The sequence below is a fragment of the Labrus bergylta genome, chromosome 16 (assembly GCF_963930695.1).
Source record: "Labrus bergylta chromosome 16, fLabBer1.1, whole genome shotgun sequence".
Classification (NCBI taxonomy): domain Eukaryota; kingdom Metazoa; phylum Chordata; class Actinopteri; order Labriformes; family Labridae; genus Labrus; species Labrus bergylta.
The window spans coordinates 26,699,264-26,717,546 of record NC_089210.1 but is presented as its reverse complement, the minus strand read 5'-3'; the positions used below and the strand labels follow the sequence as shown (position 1 = coordinate 26,717,546).

The 18,283-nt window shown below is 37.9% G+C and overlaps 1 protein-coding gene across 5 annotated transcripts in view; it reads right to left on the bottom strand.

Annotated features, from left to right (window-relative positions):
• Positions 1 to 18,283, bottom strand: part of pdxdc1 (pyridoxal-dependent decarboxylase domain containing 1) — a 72,151-nt gene that overhangs the window by 32,692 nt on the left and 21,176 nt on the right. For all 5 annotated transcript variants that reach the window (XM_020644212.3, XM_020644213.3, XM_065964411.1 and 2 more), the window contains 7 exons: positions 17,247 to 17,348; positions 15,562 to 15,687; positions 14,431 to 14,481; positions 12,263 to 12,323; positions 11,163 to 11,233; positions 2,729 to 2,834; positions 1,955 to 2,129 (listed from right to left, as the gene is read on the bottom strand). In XM_020644212.3, the coding sequence (XP_020499868.1) occupies positions 1,955 to 2,129; positions 2,729 to 2,834; positions 11,163 to 11,233; positions 12,263 to 12,323; positions 14,431 to 14,481; positions 15,562 to 15,687; positions 17,247 to 17,348 (692 nt within the window). The remainder of the gene's footprint in view (positions 1 to 1,954; positions 2,130 to 2,728; positions 2,835 to 11,162; positions 11,234 to 12,262; positions 12,324 to 14,430; positions 14,482 to 15,561; positions 15,688 to 17,246; positions 17,349 to 18,283) is intronic.

Genomic DNA, 18,283 nt, shown 5'->3' with positions numbered 1-18,283 from the left:
CTGGACTCCTTCCCTCTCTCTTGTACATAAAATGTCCCACAGGAATATATACTTCTGTTCTAAGGGTGAACTTGCAGCATTTCTACATCAGAGAGTAAGCACAACACTAACCCATCCATACACTGCCGCAGAAGCAGTGGGAGCAAGGCAGGGTTAAGTGTCTTGCCCAAGGACACATTGGACATGTTGCAGAGCTGGGTATTGAACCCTCAACCTTCAGGTTGACAGGCGACAACTCTACCAACTGAGCCACAGCCGCCCATATGTTTGTATTTGGTTTTGAAAGAGCAGCTTTTCTGAATACACTACACATTTCTCTAAATGTGTCATTTCAGCTGTTGCCGAGCCTATACATCAACAGGCCACCTCCAATGCTGGTTCAGTGGCGGAACATCCCTTCATTCCAATTCCCACAGTCATCCAAATGCAACAGGGACATAACAGTCCCACCTTGAAGTTGTTGTGCAGACAGGGCTTATCGAGCTTAACTTTTACCCCCCCTCTAGCAAACTGTTTAATGGTTTACACATACATGTTACATTTTGTGAGTTTTAACAGCCTGCATATCTTGAGTTATTCAATGTGCTCCAAGGACTAAGAATTTTTAATGCATTCCTTCCCTTTTTTCCCCCCTGACCAGCTGAAACAGAACAGTCCCTGTGTTCTAGGACCTCATGGTTTACAAATAAACAACTGAATATAAAACTTACGCTCTACCAAAGTCTCATGGGGGAAACAAAGCTTTGCATAAAAACAGATCTGATCCAGTATGCTTTCTAAAACAACAAAGGTATGCCTCTTTTTTTAATGAATACTTAAGATTAAGATTAAAATTTACTTTATTGATCCCACAAAGGGAAATTCTGTTTTTACACTCTATAAGTCATGCAACACACACATAGGCTGAATTATACACACATGCACAAACAAGATCCTATGGACATGAACTAACGGAGAGATGTCAGAGTGACGGAGCCGCTCCCGGCAGGCGCTCCTGATCTGGTGGTGGGTAGGGGATTTGGTGCCTTGCTCAAGGGCACCTCTGCAGTGCTCAGGAAGCGATCTGGCACCGCTCCAGCTACCAGATACCATATGCAGCACTTGGAGTTCAAGACTTAATTCCCCAAGGGGACAATAAAGTGTATTATATTGTATAATTAAATAGTATCAGGTTGCTGGTTATTTTTCTCCCTGTGCAATCTCTCTCTCATTATGTGTGTCTCTCTCTACTGTACCACACTATCTGCATTCAGTTGTTTTGACATCTGTTAGTAAATTTAAAAAAAATTGAATTGATTTCCAATAAGCCTAATCCCAGACACACATAAGCATCCTCAAATATTCAGAAGAATTAAAGAAAACAAAGTCATCAATCATGAAGACTTGTCCAAGAGGACACAGATTAAGAACACACCGTTTTAATAATCAATAGCATCATGTTATGGGAGATATTTCTTCCAGTGCAATATCTCCCTCTATGTTTCCCTCTTTTTATCCTCTTCTCTCTCTTCACATTAATTTTGGCTGTTGAATATAAATGTAGGAACCATTTTAAACTTAAATCACCCCTGTATAATATTGAAAACAGCCTGTTAAGCAAAGAGCGATAAATATGTATATTTCATTTAAGTATAAATTTAGCCTTTTTGCCTTACAGTATGTATGGAAACAAGCCATATTACATTTATGAATCCAATCATTTGTAATTATAGATAGTTTATGGCCCTAATTTGAGTCAAATTTTTAGAGAATCAGGACTGATATGAGTCACGCAGCCAATTTGCAGACTGTTAACATGATGGTGCGAGCAGGATCTGTTACGCAGCCATCATACTATTTAGTAGCTGCTTTATCGATAATATACAATAGCCAAATACAAGGTAAAAATGCAGACCAAGGTCAGTGTCCATTCAGTCTATAATTAAGTAGTCCTTCCAAGTCAACTTATTCTTACCTGACAGCACCCAGGCCAGGCCAACTGAGCTCCTCTATGTACATGAGCATGGGTGAGTGTCGTTGGGTTTCCTCTCTGAAGTTCAGTCTGAGGGATATTGTGGAGCTCACCAATGGCACCAGTTCTGACAGCTTCCCCACCAGGCACTCAATGTCCTCCTGCTGAGTCCCCAGGACTTCAGTTGAGGGAGAAAGTCATAAAATGTTGTTTTATTTCCTTCTTTTTTAAAATTAAATACAGGCAAGCAACATACACACAACAGTATACAGGCTCATCCTAATTTTGAGCGTATATGTTCATGAAGGAAAGTAAGTCTTCCCTAAGGGCACGGTCACACTGGCCATCCGTACCGTGCCCAAGCACGCTTCAACCCTAAAGTCCAGTTCATTTGACCAGTGTGACTGCTCCGTATCGTGCTCAGGCACGGTACACTTCCTTGGCTTTGGCACACTTCGGAGAGGTGTGCTTCGGCACGGTACACTTCATGCACGAGCACAAGCATGCGGGTACACAACGTTGACAGCCTTCATTATAGAGAAATCCAGAGTTTCATGTCTGTATCTGATTAACATGACACAATATAAGCCACAAAGTAGCTCTCATGTTCTCTGTGTTGTGCAATATTTTATTTATTTATTGCTGTGTCTGATTGAAATGGCTTAAAATAAGCCGTAAAGTCAGAAAAGTAACTGTCATGCTCTGTTTTTTTCTGATGTGCAGATGCGAACTCGACTGCGCGTGTCTGTCTCTCACCTGAACTTTAGTTTATCTTACCTGCAGCAGTCTGGAGGGGACTGAAGCTCACATATGTACCCTCGTCTCCAAGCTCCACGACATCTACACCACTGATGGGAACTTGCTGGAGCAGCTGTTCACCTAGCTACATCAACAACAAAAAAATTTAAAAGGAGTACAAGTACATCAAAACTGTGGTTGATAAATGTTTAGAACCTTCACAACTAAATTATTATTTCTTTGTGGCTAAGCTTTTTTTTCCCTTTTACTACTTACAAAATGTCATGTTATTATTGTAATGTAGTATGTTCATATTATGTCCATATTCTTTATATTATCTGTAAACTAGTATAGGATGCTCACTGCACCTTAATCTGTATATTATAATCCTAAGAATACACTTATATTTATAGCATTTATTTATATTTACAGCATCCCATTAATCCAGCCATCCATATATACCTAATAATTCACTTTTTTTAGTCTACATCTGTAAATTTTGTAATTACTGTACATAGCACAGACTCTTGCACTTTCTGCTTATTTGCACTTCTGGTGAGATGCCAAACCTCATTTTGTTACTCTATACTTGTATATGTGTAATGACAATAAAGTTGAATCTCATCTCATCTCATCTCTCATGTTAATTACCTACTGTTAAGCAGCTGGGTTATACATGAAAGTTCTAAAAGCAGTGTCATGGAATGCAAAACAGTAGGAGCTTTTAACTTTTCCTCTGATCAAATGGTTATAGTCTATGTAAAATAAGCGTAAAATGTAAGGTTTTTCACCTGAAACAGAAAAAAAAAAGGAAATTAGCCTTTATTTTTAATAATATAATATAACCTCTTCTTAAAAAGCCTACTCTTGATTCAGATACCTTTCTATATCTAACCTTCCTTTTATCTCAAAGATCCTGGAGAAAGTGATGGCTAATCAGTAATGTGACTTTCTCCATGACAACAGTTATTTGAGGATTTTCAGTCAGGATTTAGAGTCCACTATAGCACTGGGACTGATCTAGGTAAAGTTACAAATGATCTACTTCTAGCCTCTGACAGTGGACTACTCTCCATGCAGTCTTAGTGCTGCATTTGACACAATTGACCCTAACATTACAAAGACTAGAACAATTACTTGGAATTATAGGGACTGCTTTAAGATGGTTTAAATACTATTTATCAGATGGATCTCAGTTTGTACATGTTAATGATAAGTCCTCTATGCACACTAAAGTTAGGGGAGTTCGACAAGGTTCAGTGCCTCGATTGATTCTCTTCACCTTGTATAGCTTCATCTGGGTAATATTATGAGGAAACACTCCATAAATTTTTATTGATATGCAGCATGCTTCAGGGTCATTAGGACCTCAACGGGCGCTGATAGTCGGCAGCCTGTTGCAGCAGCTCCGACTCTTTTTTCTTTATTTCATCTATTTTCTTGCTTTTATTAAGTATTTTTGCACTGTTTCTGTGTTTATTGTTGGACACTGCTGCAGCGTTTTAGTAGCGGTATTACTCGTGGAATTACATGTTGCTTTCTGGACTTTTTTTTCTACTGTTGGAATGATCACGTACACTCGTGAGGAACTACTGAGCTTCAGGCATGGAAGCCGGTGTTCCTCCTACACGCAACCCTGAGGAGTTATGGAGAGGTGTCCGCCGGGGGAAGAAAGCCAGCACTAAAGTCAGGGAGCGGATCGAGAGAGACAGGAAATTTAAACCCTTTCTACCGTCGGTCATCATGGGGAACGTCAGGTCACTCGCCAACAAAGCGGACGAACTTACAGCTTCAGTAAACAGCCAGAGTGTCTACAGGAAGTGCAGTTTACTTTGCTTCATGGAGACATGGCTGCATGGGAATATACCGGACAGTCACATCGAACTGGCCGGCTTCACGCTGGTACAAGCGGACAGGGGGACACAGAGCGGCAAGAAGAGAGGAGGAGGTCTTGCTGTCTTTATTAGGCGCTCCTTTGTGCCCACTCCCATAAGACTGTACAACAGCAGCCTATGACAACAATAACAGTGCATCCTTGACACTAAACTTCACCCCCATAAAACACTACCCACATGGCCTGCTTCATTATTATCATTGTATTCTTTTATTATTTTTTATTATTTAGCATCAATATACATAAATACTGTACATTCTATATATTTTTATTATACTAGTCTATATTATATAACATTTCATTATATTTCACCATATTGTTCATATTGCACTATATTATATTATATTATACTACATTATATTATATAACTGCACTCTGTATTACTGTGGTACAACACTGCCTCTCTTCTCTGCTGTTTACATTACTTGCTGCTATTTATCATACCAAGTCACTTTAATCATCACTTGTCACTTTATTTTGTCATTCTCTGCAAATACTGTCTCAATTCTCAATTTCCCCCAGTTAACTTCATCATTCATTTTGTACTGTACATACCCCATGTTTTTATTTTTATTTATCTTGTCTATTCTGTTTAATGTGTATTTTTGAGCTTTCTTGTCTGTGCTGCTGTAATGCCCGAATTTCCCCTCTGGGGATCAATAAAGTATTATCCTATTCTATCCTATCCTACCTGGATGCCCAGAATGTTTTTGCTGCTTAACTCAGACAAGAAGTTATTGTGCTTGGCCCTCAAACCTCACAGAGACTTTTTTTTTAATGATATAACTGTCCTCAATGGCATCAACCTGGCATCTAGGACCTCTGTTAGGAATCTAGGAGTTCTATTTGATCAAGATATGTCCTTCAACTCTAACATAAAACATGTTTCAAAGACAGCCTATTTTCACCTTCGTAATATATCTAAAATCAGGCATATCCTGTCGCAAAACAATGCAGAAAAAATAGTTCATGCATTTTTTTTTTTATCAAGGTTGGATTATTGTCATTCTCTTTTATCAGGCTGCCCAAGTAAGGCTCTAAATACTCAGCTAGACTAAAAAGCTGCAGCTCGTGTACTGACTAGCACTGGGAAAAGGGATCACATTACTCCTGTATTGGCCTCTCTGCACTGGCAACCTATAAAATCTAAAATATCATTTAAAATCCTTCTTCTCACTTATAAAGCTCTTAATGGCCAGGCACCATCTTATCTTAATAGGCTAATAGTGCCGTATTACCCTTCAAGAACAACTCCCTCTATCCCATTTTTCAAGCCCAGCACAGTTTGGCAGTGGCTGTTCATAATGAGTTCAGTTTTGCCCAAAATTTCTGCCTCTTAGTGGACGTGTTTTCTTGCCACTGTATTACAATGAGTATGGTCTTTTACCTACTCTTTTTTTAACATAACAATAAGTAAGGTATTTTACCTGCTCATTTGTAATATCATATTTTTATAAAGTAAGATATTTCACCTCCTTTTTGTAAAGTGTCTTGAGATAACATTTGTTATGAATTGGCAATATACAAATCAAGATTGACCGATTGATTTACTATTGGAAGAAGCGATAGGGATAAAACAGCAGTGAAAAGAGGTTAAAAGACACAAATACTTGACGCTATTAAAGAAAATTCTATAAAACTGAAGATGGCGCATGAAGTAAACAAGTAAAGAATCTCCGACGTAATCTAACAGACCATCAACTCATCAAACGCAACATGGTTTGAAAACTGCATGGGGAAAGAGGGAGCTATCATATTGTGGAGAATCTGCTTTGACCAGACTACTTAACAAAGTTACAAATGCAACAAAATGGCTTCAGAAAAATCCAGAACCACCTGAAAGAAAAGGGTATCATATCATTTATCTTAGAGAGTATATTCATCCGTACACTTTCTATACAGCCTAACAGAGATAGTGGAAGTGTTGACCAATGCCCAGATTCCTACTAATATTTTGAATTACATTTTGTAATTTGTATTATATAGGTTTTTTAGTGATGACAGGATTCAAATGTTAAGATTTCTAATACCATCTTTTGGCCATTTAAACCCACTCTGTAGTTTGACTGTTTGTGAAATGTTACCACCTCAAAGCCATGGTTTTGTCAACATTTACGTTATAACCTGAGAGGAACCCATAGGTGGAAATAAGGTATTTTAAGTGAGGGATTGTAGTTGCAGGATCAGCTAAATATAAAAGAATGTTGTCTAGTGCATGTCCATAGGATCCTGTTTGTGCATGTGTGTGTATTTCAGTCTATGTGTGTGAAGCATGTCTCAATAACAGAGTGTAAAATTGAATGTATCAGTTCAGTTGTCACTAAGGTAAGGAACTCCTTCATCATTTAGATGTGATGCATTTAACCTCCATTGTTTGGTTGAAGGCCTGTTACCTAGATCCCATCCCTACTGCCGCCCTATGATAGGATGACAGAGTACAATGGGAAGTCTTTTCCTTTGGGAAATTTACTTCAACAAATATCTGCAAAAGCTGACTCTATGGAGAGATGTTTTAGCCTTTTGCTCATTCTAGGAGTATAGGCCCCTGAGGACGGTTGTCTATCCATAAACTGAGACATAACAAAGTTAAAATCCCCTACCAGCAGAAGGATACCCTTACTGTGCTGTATTATATTTTCTTAATGAAACCAGGCTCATCCTAATTTTGAGCGTATATGTTCATGAAGGAAACTAAATCTTCCCTAAGAGTCTTTATGAACCATTTTTGGTGAAAAATTAACCTGTCTATGTATTAAAATAGAAACTCCCCTCTTTCTGCCTCATTGGTGCGTTGAGTGAAATACTTTATTGGCCTAAGATTTGTTTAGTTTGTGGTGCTCTGTTTCAGATAGGTATCTGACAACACGTTTTTCTTAACTGATTGAATGTTTCTTCTTCTTTTTGACCTTAAGTGATGCCATTACTCAAATAGTAAAACCACATTAGAACATGGTATTTAGTATATGTGTGGGTATATGTATGAGTGTGAATGAGAGAATTTCCAAAGGTAAGTGAAAGGTAGGGTAGGTATTGTTGGGATATCTATAAAGGGCGAAAAAGAAAAGCTAAGGACAAACAAAGAATACTACATACAGTACATACTATATACATAGGCTATATATATATATATCTACACAGATTTATCATATCAAATCATCTTGGTAATATTTGTATGAAGACATTTGGCTCTGGCATATTTGAAGCAGATAATCGAAGTAGATGATGACATGACTGTTGTGTGTTTGCGGCTTTGGAAAGAGTTATCTGCAGTGTCTTGTACCTTCTTTTAATAGTGTAAATGAACCCTACATGAATAAGAATAAAAGATTCAAATTAGACATGTCAGATATAGAGCAGACCTGTATTATACAGCTGCGAAACATCATTTATATGGCAAGGTACAGCACTGTCTGAATGAAAGTAGTGCAAATGTATAATGAGTGCATCCCTTAAGGTGTAATTGTTCTATTATATTATTATTACAGTGTCCAATGAGAGGATGTCTCTTTAAAGCAGCTGTGCACCTGAAAAAGCTTTAAATCCAGGAGTAGATCTCTGTTTGCCTCCCCCCTCTGCGTACATTGTGTTACTTTATGATCAATAGTCTAGATAACATCAGAAGTATGTTCAAAATAGTGTTGCAGACCAACTGGAAACCAACATAACTATATGTGCAATGCATTAAGGCTGTAATTAGCCCTACTGGTTTAGGCGTGTGTGTGTTTGTGTTAAATAAAATATATAAATATATTCCACAGTGGTCAGTTAATAAATTGAAATATCAATTTTATTGTCTCATTATTTGTCAAAATAAATAAAACATGCCATTTATACCAGGAAGAATAGTGGTTATCTTTCATTCTTTCACTCTCTGTCTATTTATTAAATTCTCTAACTAAATTTCCATTTCAGTTTATCATGCTTTATTGGCATAGCTCTCTCGCTCTCTCTCTCTCTCTCTCTCTCTCTCTCTCTCTCTCTTTCTGTTGGTCTGTCTGCCTGTCTCTCTTGTATTACCAGCCAATCAGAGACAAAGCAGTGGGATGTGAATTATTTTATATGTTTTTTATGAAATCATTTTCCTTTTACTTGTAGTTGCATTTGATGTCTGACTTCTGCAATATAATAAAGGTTTTTATGTATGATTGATTTCGGAGACAAAGCTGGGCTTTTTTATCATTATAACATGACATGAGTGACGTCAGTGCGGAAATTCCCCTGACAAAACGGTCATTTAGGAGTCTGTGTCTACTTGTCGGACATTCTTTGACATACAGCTAAACTATGAGCTCGACAGGTAGCCTGGTCCGGAGCAGACTTCTTCCCCATGCAGCCTAAATTACTGTGGTAACTCAGCGGGGATTCATATAAGCCACGGTGATGGAACAAAACTTTTGCAGCAAGTGAAATATATTTCACAGTCCCTGAAAATGTTAATGCTTTTTAAGATGTTTTGGGGTTAATGAAATACTTTAGCATGTAGTGAATTTTTTTCGCAATCATGAAATATTTGCACAGTTGACCTTCAGGGCCACCATAAATATGTCATAAAGCAATTTTTACATAGCAAATTGTTGATAGATATGATATCAATGTCAAAAATGTAGCCGTTATCAGCAGCCACGTTTTACAACCTCTCTTCCTGTAGGACTCAGAACTGTGGATTAACATCTGGGTTTATTTTTGTTTAGGAACAAAGGAACTGATCAATGATTTAAGTCTCCCTCTCAGACAGGATATTATGAACTTTTACAACACCTTGAATAAACAACCGAGCGGAAACAGAACACTCTGCTATCTATGAATTGACCCCAACGACATGAACTGTGACCGAAACCAGTCTCTGCAAAGTCGTAAAATTGACCATCTGTTGAAGGACTGCTGAAGAGCTGATTAAACCACGGCGTTCAATTCTGCATCAAATGAACATTTATGTCTTTCTTCATCTAGATATTTGTAATTGTCACATTGAATGTATTATAATCATCTTTTTAAACTCAAAATCTGATCTTCAGAATAGGAATAAGAGTTATATTATGTTTAATAGGAATTTGACGTGGAGCGCTATTGCCATCTAGTGTTAGAATATCCATGAATACGTAACCTTCATAATTATACATTTAGACATGTTATAAAGCATACTCTTTGATATTAGCTATAGAAGGTGTTATTTAAAGACACCAATTTCTTTTCCTACTTTATTAATATGTCTTATTAAGAATGTTGACTGTATAACATGTTTTTGTTCACCTACAGGCTGGGATTAACTGAGGATGTTCCCAGATGGTGTGATTTTCATCTCAACATGAATCTGACAGAAATGTTTGTCTAAATATATGACGTGAACCTACATCAACGTGGATCTGATAGAAATAATATCGAAATGAATGTATGGTGACGTATATATGTTTAGATTCTTATTCTTATTCTTATTGAGTAAACTCGGTTTAGTTTAAACAATTGTCCTCTGGTCAGAATGGGAGTGACTCTTCTCCTGCAGATCCCCCTTCCCTCAGCCAGCAGATAAGAGTTCACACTGAGCTCAGATCTCCAGTTTTAGTTTTGTTTTTGGTTTGTGAAGTTTAGAGCTTCAGCTCTTGCTCGCTTCTCTTCGGACTTCGGTCCGAATCACTTCTTTTAAGTTTGTGCCGTAGAGACGAGTCTCTGCCGAACTTTCTTTTTCACGCAAAATTTTTGGAACATCAGTTCTTTCTGGCTCAAGCAAGGTTTTTGAACTTTCTTCTCCAAAGTCTTTGCTCTTCAATTTTGATCACCAATTCCTTAATTTGGATTCATCAAGATGGCCATCCGGTTAATCTGAATTGGAAATCGACGTATCAAAAGACTCTTTAATATTTTTTCCTGTTGGATCCTCTTGGAGCTTCTGAGACGACGGCTGAACCAACGTACAATCTCCATCCCGGCTGCATACTCCGACCAAGTTGTTAAGGCATCTAATCTGGCCCGTGGACCTCTCTGGGCCTGAAAAGAACCGCTTGCCAGAGACTGAAACGCGGGACCAGCCGGCGGAGTTCAATTGAACACATCTCACAGTAAGACTGTTGGTGGCAAGGGGTGTTGGAAGATTAAGTCTTGAGTCCTGTCTATTCAGAGCCCTCCTTTAAATCCAAATAGAATCCCAAAATTCCTTCATCAACTTTTTCTTTTTGACCATTTTCTGATTAAGTCATTCAAACAATATCGCGTCTTATCTCATTACTAAATATATAATGTCACCATACATTATAATTGCCTTATCCTGATCATAATAATCATATTCTTTATCTGTTTCATCTATACCTCATTGTTTACCCCTTTTTATATTCAATTTTACACATAAAATTCAGGACTTTGTCTGTGTGTTTTCTTGTTTAACATTTCCAGAACTTAATTATTTCAAGATATGAAACTGACTGATTAATTAATTAACTTATACCATTAAAGTTATTTTCTTCCTTTAACAGGAAGTGGTGCCCCTTCTTAAATCCGAGGTTAAATAAAGATATAACATCTTAATAACGCTACAAAAACATTTCGGCCACAAAAGCTAGCATTTGACTAGCATCCCAGTACACTTACCCATCTGTTGATGGAATCAAGCAACTCTTTCTCCCCAGGGCTGTAACCTTCCACTGAATGCCCATTGGGTGCTTACAACAAAGGGAAACAAATCATTGGCGAGTCAGAATAAAACTATACAAGAGCTATACTACAATTAAATTTGTGAATAGTGGCATGAAGGATCAGTGAGGACACTCTTAAATATAAGCTCCGTTCTTTAAGCCACAAGGAGAAAGCCCTTTCCACACATCATTCATCACCTTAGGTTGCAGTTACCACCCTAATAGGGAAACGAATGCCATTGCCATCACATTACATTTCTTATAGATGTAGGGGACAACACATCAATGAAACTGAAAAGACCTCAGACAGGAGTCTAAACTGACACCAAAACAGGGCATTTGCTGTATGGGAACACAACACCATAACACCTCACAGAAACCACTGGGAATAGAAGAGGTACAAGGTTAATTAGCAAAAGTAATTGGACAGCAGTTGAAAGGAGAACTTTCCAATGTGGCAACAGAGGCAATCTTTTTGAACAGATATACTGTAGATACTTACTCTGTTTATATTCATCCCCCTACTTCATGAGACCATAGCTCTATATTTTGGTCATTTGATGACAACTAAGAATGTTACAACTACAAATGATGCCCATGAGATTCAGTTAGAAGCTCTAGAAACTATTAAGTAAACCTGTGTGCCAAGAATATAGAATTACACAAATCCTTCATTTAGTTTGAACATTTGTTTTCAGGGCTAACATAAAAAAAAGGTTCCCTATAGAGATCATATCCAGTAGTGCATTACTGTTTCACTATTGCTATTTTTTAAATGAAGAAGGTCAAAAAGCTCCAGCAACACTTGTACTAAGAATATCAGCTTTATTATTGAATTTGACCAACGTGTTTTGGGTTGTGGTGTTCATCAGGGTCATTGGCCACAAGCTGAAATGAGTCGGTCTAATTGGTTGTTGATCTTCATACTACAAGTGTTGCTGGAGCTTTTTGACCTCTTCAAGCCTTTCATTGGTAGTTGGTGAAGTTGTGCCAGAAAATCCCACTCTATGGGAAAAAACATCTATCCATGACTGGTCAGGAGAGTGTGACCCTTACTTGAATTTACTTCCTGGGAAAACTTGAATAGAACCACAGGAGAGCTTAGTTCATCCTCCATCTGTTGGGCACAAAAAAATCAAATACATGTCATCTGCATACATAACTTCTTCTGAATAAGAAAAAATCATATTTTATGTTGTTCTGCACTCGACCAGATTCTTTGCCCTTAACAAAAAAATGGCATATTAATTTCCTGGATGGAACAGCATTAGAAAAAGTAGATGAATTTAAATATTTGGGTCTTTGGCTATATTCCTAGTTATCTTTCAAACCTCATATCAACTCAATTTCTAAGAAAATATATGGTCGTCTAAAATCACTTTATCGTTCTGTTGAATGTTTTTCACTGCAAGTCTGGAGAAGAATCGTGACACAATTGGTGCTGCGAATCCTTGATTACGCTGATGTTATCTATGGGAACACCTCAGAGACAAATCTTCGACCTCTCACTATCTTATACAACAGTCTCTGTAGATTTGTTCTGAGGTGTCCATATAGGACCCATCACTGCCTAATGTATGAGTCCTTGAATTGGCTGGCTCCCAAGTCCAGAAGGACATTTCACTGGTCGCTATTTACTTTTAAATGTATCTATTTTAATTTTCCTCCGTACTTGAAACAATTTCTAATCCCTTACAGTTCACAGTATAGCCTAAGGCATACTGATCATCTATTTTTCCTCACACCAAGAATCAGGAAAGAAATTGGTCGCCGTGCATTTAAATTTAAAGCTCCATCAGACTGGAATAACCTACCTCGCTCACTTAGATCTATCACCTCTTTTCATATCTTTAAATCATCTCTACTTACTCATTGTCAAACATCCTGCTCTTGCTTTTGATTTTCTTTCTCTGTTCAACTTAGTTTGTCTGGACCTGCTCTCCTCTTGCTTGCGCTCATGTACCTCATATCTACATGTATGTACTGTTCTGTACCTTGTGCCTTAATGTTGCGTACACTATGTGTGTAAGTACTGTATAGTGTGTATGCATATATATATATGCAGAGGTTTTCCTTTCTTTCTTTCCTTTTTTCTCTTTTTATTATTATTATTATATATTTTTTTTTTCTCTTCAGACTTTTTCTGATTGTTGGTGGGTGGCTAGGCTTGGGGAGCATTAAGTGTGAGTGAATGTGAGTGTGTGTGTGTTTGTGGTGTGGGTGTCTCTGTGTTTAAATGTTTGGTATTATGTTTTGGATTTACCTTTTATTTTTATTTTGTATTATGATGATTAATTTATGTTTTGTAAGGACCCCCTTGAAAATGAGATGATGCATCTCAAGGGGCTATCCTTGAAATAAATTACAAATACAAATCTGCTTTATGACATGCACAACCACAATAATCAGTGTACAATAAGACAACTTACACTTATGCCATGTTGTAGGAAACAGGGCAAAACAGATGTTCAAAAACGATTTAAACTGGCACATTTACTGTAAGTTGCATAATAAACTTAGGGAGACATGGCAAATAAAGTTAATTTAAAAAGGCTAATATAAAAGGGAGCCTTAACAAGAAGGAACGTGTAAACGTTACATGTACACCTCCTTAATCCCTCAGATACCGCCGACCCTCCTGCCTCCACACTTCCCTCACCCCTCCTGACCCGTTTCAGTGGCTTTATGTAAGGAAGAGACAGCAGCTAATAAATAAAGGAAAAACCTATATTCTAAATGGCATTTCAGTCCAGTAAATATTAAGAAGATTATCACCTGTTTTCCTTCCCATTCTATCTGTTGACTCTGACGGCCCGTACTGGCAATCATGCCAAAAATATAAAGTTTCTGGGTCTCTGGTTAAGTGTAGGGCAAGGCAAACTGAGCTGATGTGCTTGGTCAATTTCAAAGCCCCCGATGGGTTCAATACCATGTGCTGTCGCAATAAAAGTTGTTTAGAAAACCAACTGTCATCAAACGCCACTCCTTCAAGAAACCTAGCAAACCTCAGGTTACAACGCCAGATTTTATCCTCTGACATAGCCGGTCCATCTCATAGTAAGTCCTAGTCTACCAAGCTGAAGGTTTCTTTTTTTGCAAAGCAAGCTTTTCTTCCAAGTTGCTTCCCCCTCCTCAACCTCAGTCATATGGGTCAGTAATGAGGAAATTTCACCTCTAAGCTAAACATTATGTTATTTATGCTCAGAATAAAAAAATACACCTACCGATGTTTTGATAGAGGCCAGAGTTTTAAGCTTCCGTAGAAGATGCTGGCTCTAAAAGGGAGAAAAAAAATTAAAAACAGATTTTACAGTTGTAAAATAACTCATATGACCTTATAGAGAAAATGTATTTTCAATAAATGTCAGTTTTTACATTTTTTTAAGGTACTTTTTCAATAAGGTAGGAAATCTGCTAATTTTCTCTTGCTGTGAGAAGGTCAATCAAGATCCATCATAAAGGTTCCATTATAAATGGATTTCTAAATTTGAGACAGCATATGGAAAATTAATCCTTGTAAAAGAAACTGGAAGCATGGGGTAGGACCGCAGTGAGGTGTCTGGCTTGGCTCCAGGCAAGAACCCCCTCTCACCTATCACATCCCTTATGTTAAAATCCAGACCGGACTCTCCGTGTTTCTGTTATATTGATGTTATTCTGTGTCTTTTCAACGATACAACTTTCTTATCTAAACAAAACTTTCAGTACCGGTCACTCTTACTCTCTCCCTTAAAAAAACAGTTCAACAGAGCGCCCCTATAGGCCTGGAGCACTTCCGCTATGAAGGCTGAACATGCAGTGTTTCTGTATTTGCAGTGGTTTTCTGAATATGGGAGTTTTTGACCTCACTCATTTTTGATGTTAATGCAGTTGTTTAGCCTTTTTGCAGTGTGTTTGTTTCTTTTGCAGCACGTTTGTTTCTTTTGCAGCCTGTTTCAGCCGTTGCATTTGTTTCAGGAGTTTGCATTTGCTTTTGAATGTGCAACATTACTGAATATGTTGTGTGTTTTAATAAATGTATGTTGTTTCAGCAGCATGCTGCACTGTTCATGTTCTAACTGGCACTGTTGGTATTTCATCTCAGTTTTCATGGAGTGGTACATGCGGAACCCTCCTGACAAATAAAGGGGCAATCTATCTATATATTCAATCTATCTTGTATTTTAGTGCAATGTCACTGGCAATAAAGTACTTTGCAGATATCTTTGGTGAGCGCCATTTAGCCTTTAACTCTGGTACCATACCAGAAAATGTCATTGTGAGGAAAATACTTCTAAGCTTGTGACAGCATGTAAAACCTTATGTACAATAACAGTTGATTAAAAATTTCAGTATGTGGTTAATGGACAGCTCACCAGTTCAGTGGCATATCTGATCTTATGGACAATTCCATTGTGACCAAGATGCTGCAGAGAGAGCCAGACGGGCAGTGCTCGAAGCTTCACCACTGGCTGGCTGGAGGTCAAACCTGCTGCTAGAGACTGAGACACAAAACCATATACTGTAAGATAGATGGTGCATCTCTACTTCCTCCAAATGTAAGTACAAAAAATCAATGTGTGTGGGCAAATCAATCTTGCACTGGTGACAAAATTGCAAACCAAATTCTTTGCAGCAGGGATAATTTAGAGCTAGTCTGCTCTGTGCAGTAAGGAAAGGTTGATCAATCAATCATTATTTGTATAACACCAATTCATAACAAGTGTTATCTTGAGACACTTTACAAAAGAGCATATGGGATAATATGCAGTAAGTATTTTTCCTTTGTATTGCTCCAGTTGCTGTTGCCCCTGAGGTGGAGGTTGGAGCAGGCCATGCATGAATGAAAACGGCAGTGGTTGTGGGGATGACACCCCGTTATCTAAAGAGGGCTAGAGGGGCGGCTATCACAGGGAAAATGTGTTTGAACAGTCTACCATCGTTTTGATCCCTAATGCGTGATATGTTATAGCATCGGGCAAATTAAAGAATACTCCTGAGGTCCTGGCCTTAGTATACAGTATATGCCCCACCCTCAGACAATGATGAACTCTTATCCAATCAGGCTTGACAGATTCCTGGAGGACTAAGAGTACAAATTCAGCAAAGTCTTCTCATTCTTGTCTACTCAGTAATAGACTACTTCCAAATTCACTTTCTTGTGAAAACCACAGCATAGTTTTTTCAGATCATGCTCCCACTTCTCTCAATAATAACTTTCCTCATAGTAAAGCATGCAATGTGCTTTGGGGATTTAATTCACATTTGCTAACTGAACCTGAATTTAAATACTTTTTTGGCACACAAATTAAATTCTTCTAAATTAACGACACACCAGATAATGGTAGTGATACACTCTGGGAGTCCTTTAAAACTTACCTAGGCAATCAAATCATCTCATTGTCACCAACTTCAAGAAATCACAACAATCCAAATTGAGGGAAATGGTAAATGGACTTGAGCTTGTAAAGCGCTTTTCTAGTCTTCTGACTACTCAAAGTCACCCTAAATTAAAGTAACCCTAACCCTATGTCACACTCACACACTGATGTGTAATAATCAGGCACAAATCAGTCGAACGGTCCTTCACCTTCCCAAATCCAAAGGTGGGCTAGCACTCCCAAACCTCCACCACTACCACTGGGCTGCAATAATAACAAGCTTCTCTTCGTGAGCTAATGTAAAACATGGGGCAAATAGCCACAGTGGGTTCAGCTTGGAATTTCCTCCTTGCTTTGGTCAGTGGTTTGCTTTCAGCTATTTCAGTCAGAAAAATTGCCCTAATCCGGATTGTAACAAACACATTCAAGATTTGGAGTCAGTTTAGGAAAATGTTTGGCCTGCACTCACTATCAGGCCAAGCCCCTATCTTTCGCAACAACCTATTCATGCAATCCTGCTCCAATCTAGATTTACTGACCTGGTCTGCAGACTATTAACGACCTCTATGTTGCGCGGTAGAACTGGTGGAAGCACACACATTGACTAGCGGTGTGTGTTTATATGCATGTGTGTTTAGCTTGCTCTAGAGGCCACTTATGAATGAAATAACATGCAGTACCAGTGCTGGGTCTTCCTGTCTGTAAAGGGTGACAGCTGTTTTTGAAGGCAGTCCCAGCCATTGACATGGTGTCAGTGTCATACTGTCACTTTTGTTAGCTGCCTGGAGAGAGAACAATAAACACATTTATAATGTACAAGTCTCAAGATGAATGCAATGTTAGATGGTATTTTCTGGGTCAATGGCTACTATGAACAAAATGATTACAACATAGCAACTCATAAAATTAAATTATTATTCATAATTTTGCAGCTGTGGAAATCTTTCTCTAAAATAACTTCCATATCTATGTTTTACATTTTGTACATGTGATTGTACCTCTTTTCACAAATCGAATATAGTATTCTTGCGCTTTTAGGCTTCACTTACATCTTTGTTATAATTGTATTTTTATTCTAACAGGACAGCACAGTGACAGAGAAATCGTGAGTGCTTATGCAAAATAATGACAGGAAGGCAGATCCCTTTTCCTCTGTAAACTACAAATGAGTACTAGGGCCACATTAAGGGGATTTTTTTTTTAGATTTCGAGATTAAGTCATTATAAGAAGAAAGTTGTAAGAGAAGAAAGCCATACATTTACAAGAATATAGTTGTTATTTTAGTCTATAGTCTATAGCAGCTACACTGCGAAAAAAAAAAATCTGGAGCATCTTATACTTTATTTTCAGAAATAAGGAAATACTTCCTTATTGTGTAGTCTGTAACACAGGTTGGCTAAGTATTAACTCTCCGTGGACAATTTGACAAGTTCTCAAAATATCACATAAGTTGTGTTGGGTCTATACTTATACAGATATGATACATCAGCATCACATTGTCATAAGTAGAAGGACCCTGAAACGATACTGCTAGAAACTGGGACTTTTCTGAAAAAAGAATAAGACTGACTTTGAGGAAATTGTCTCTTTTTTTATGGCAGGAGAAATTACTTTGAGTGTTCCCCTTTCTTCATTTTCGCGCAGGCAGATGGCTGCTCTTCTGATAGGCCTAAAACCTTTCAGAATAATGATTTTAACCATACCATATAAATCGAT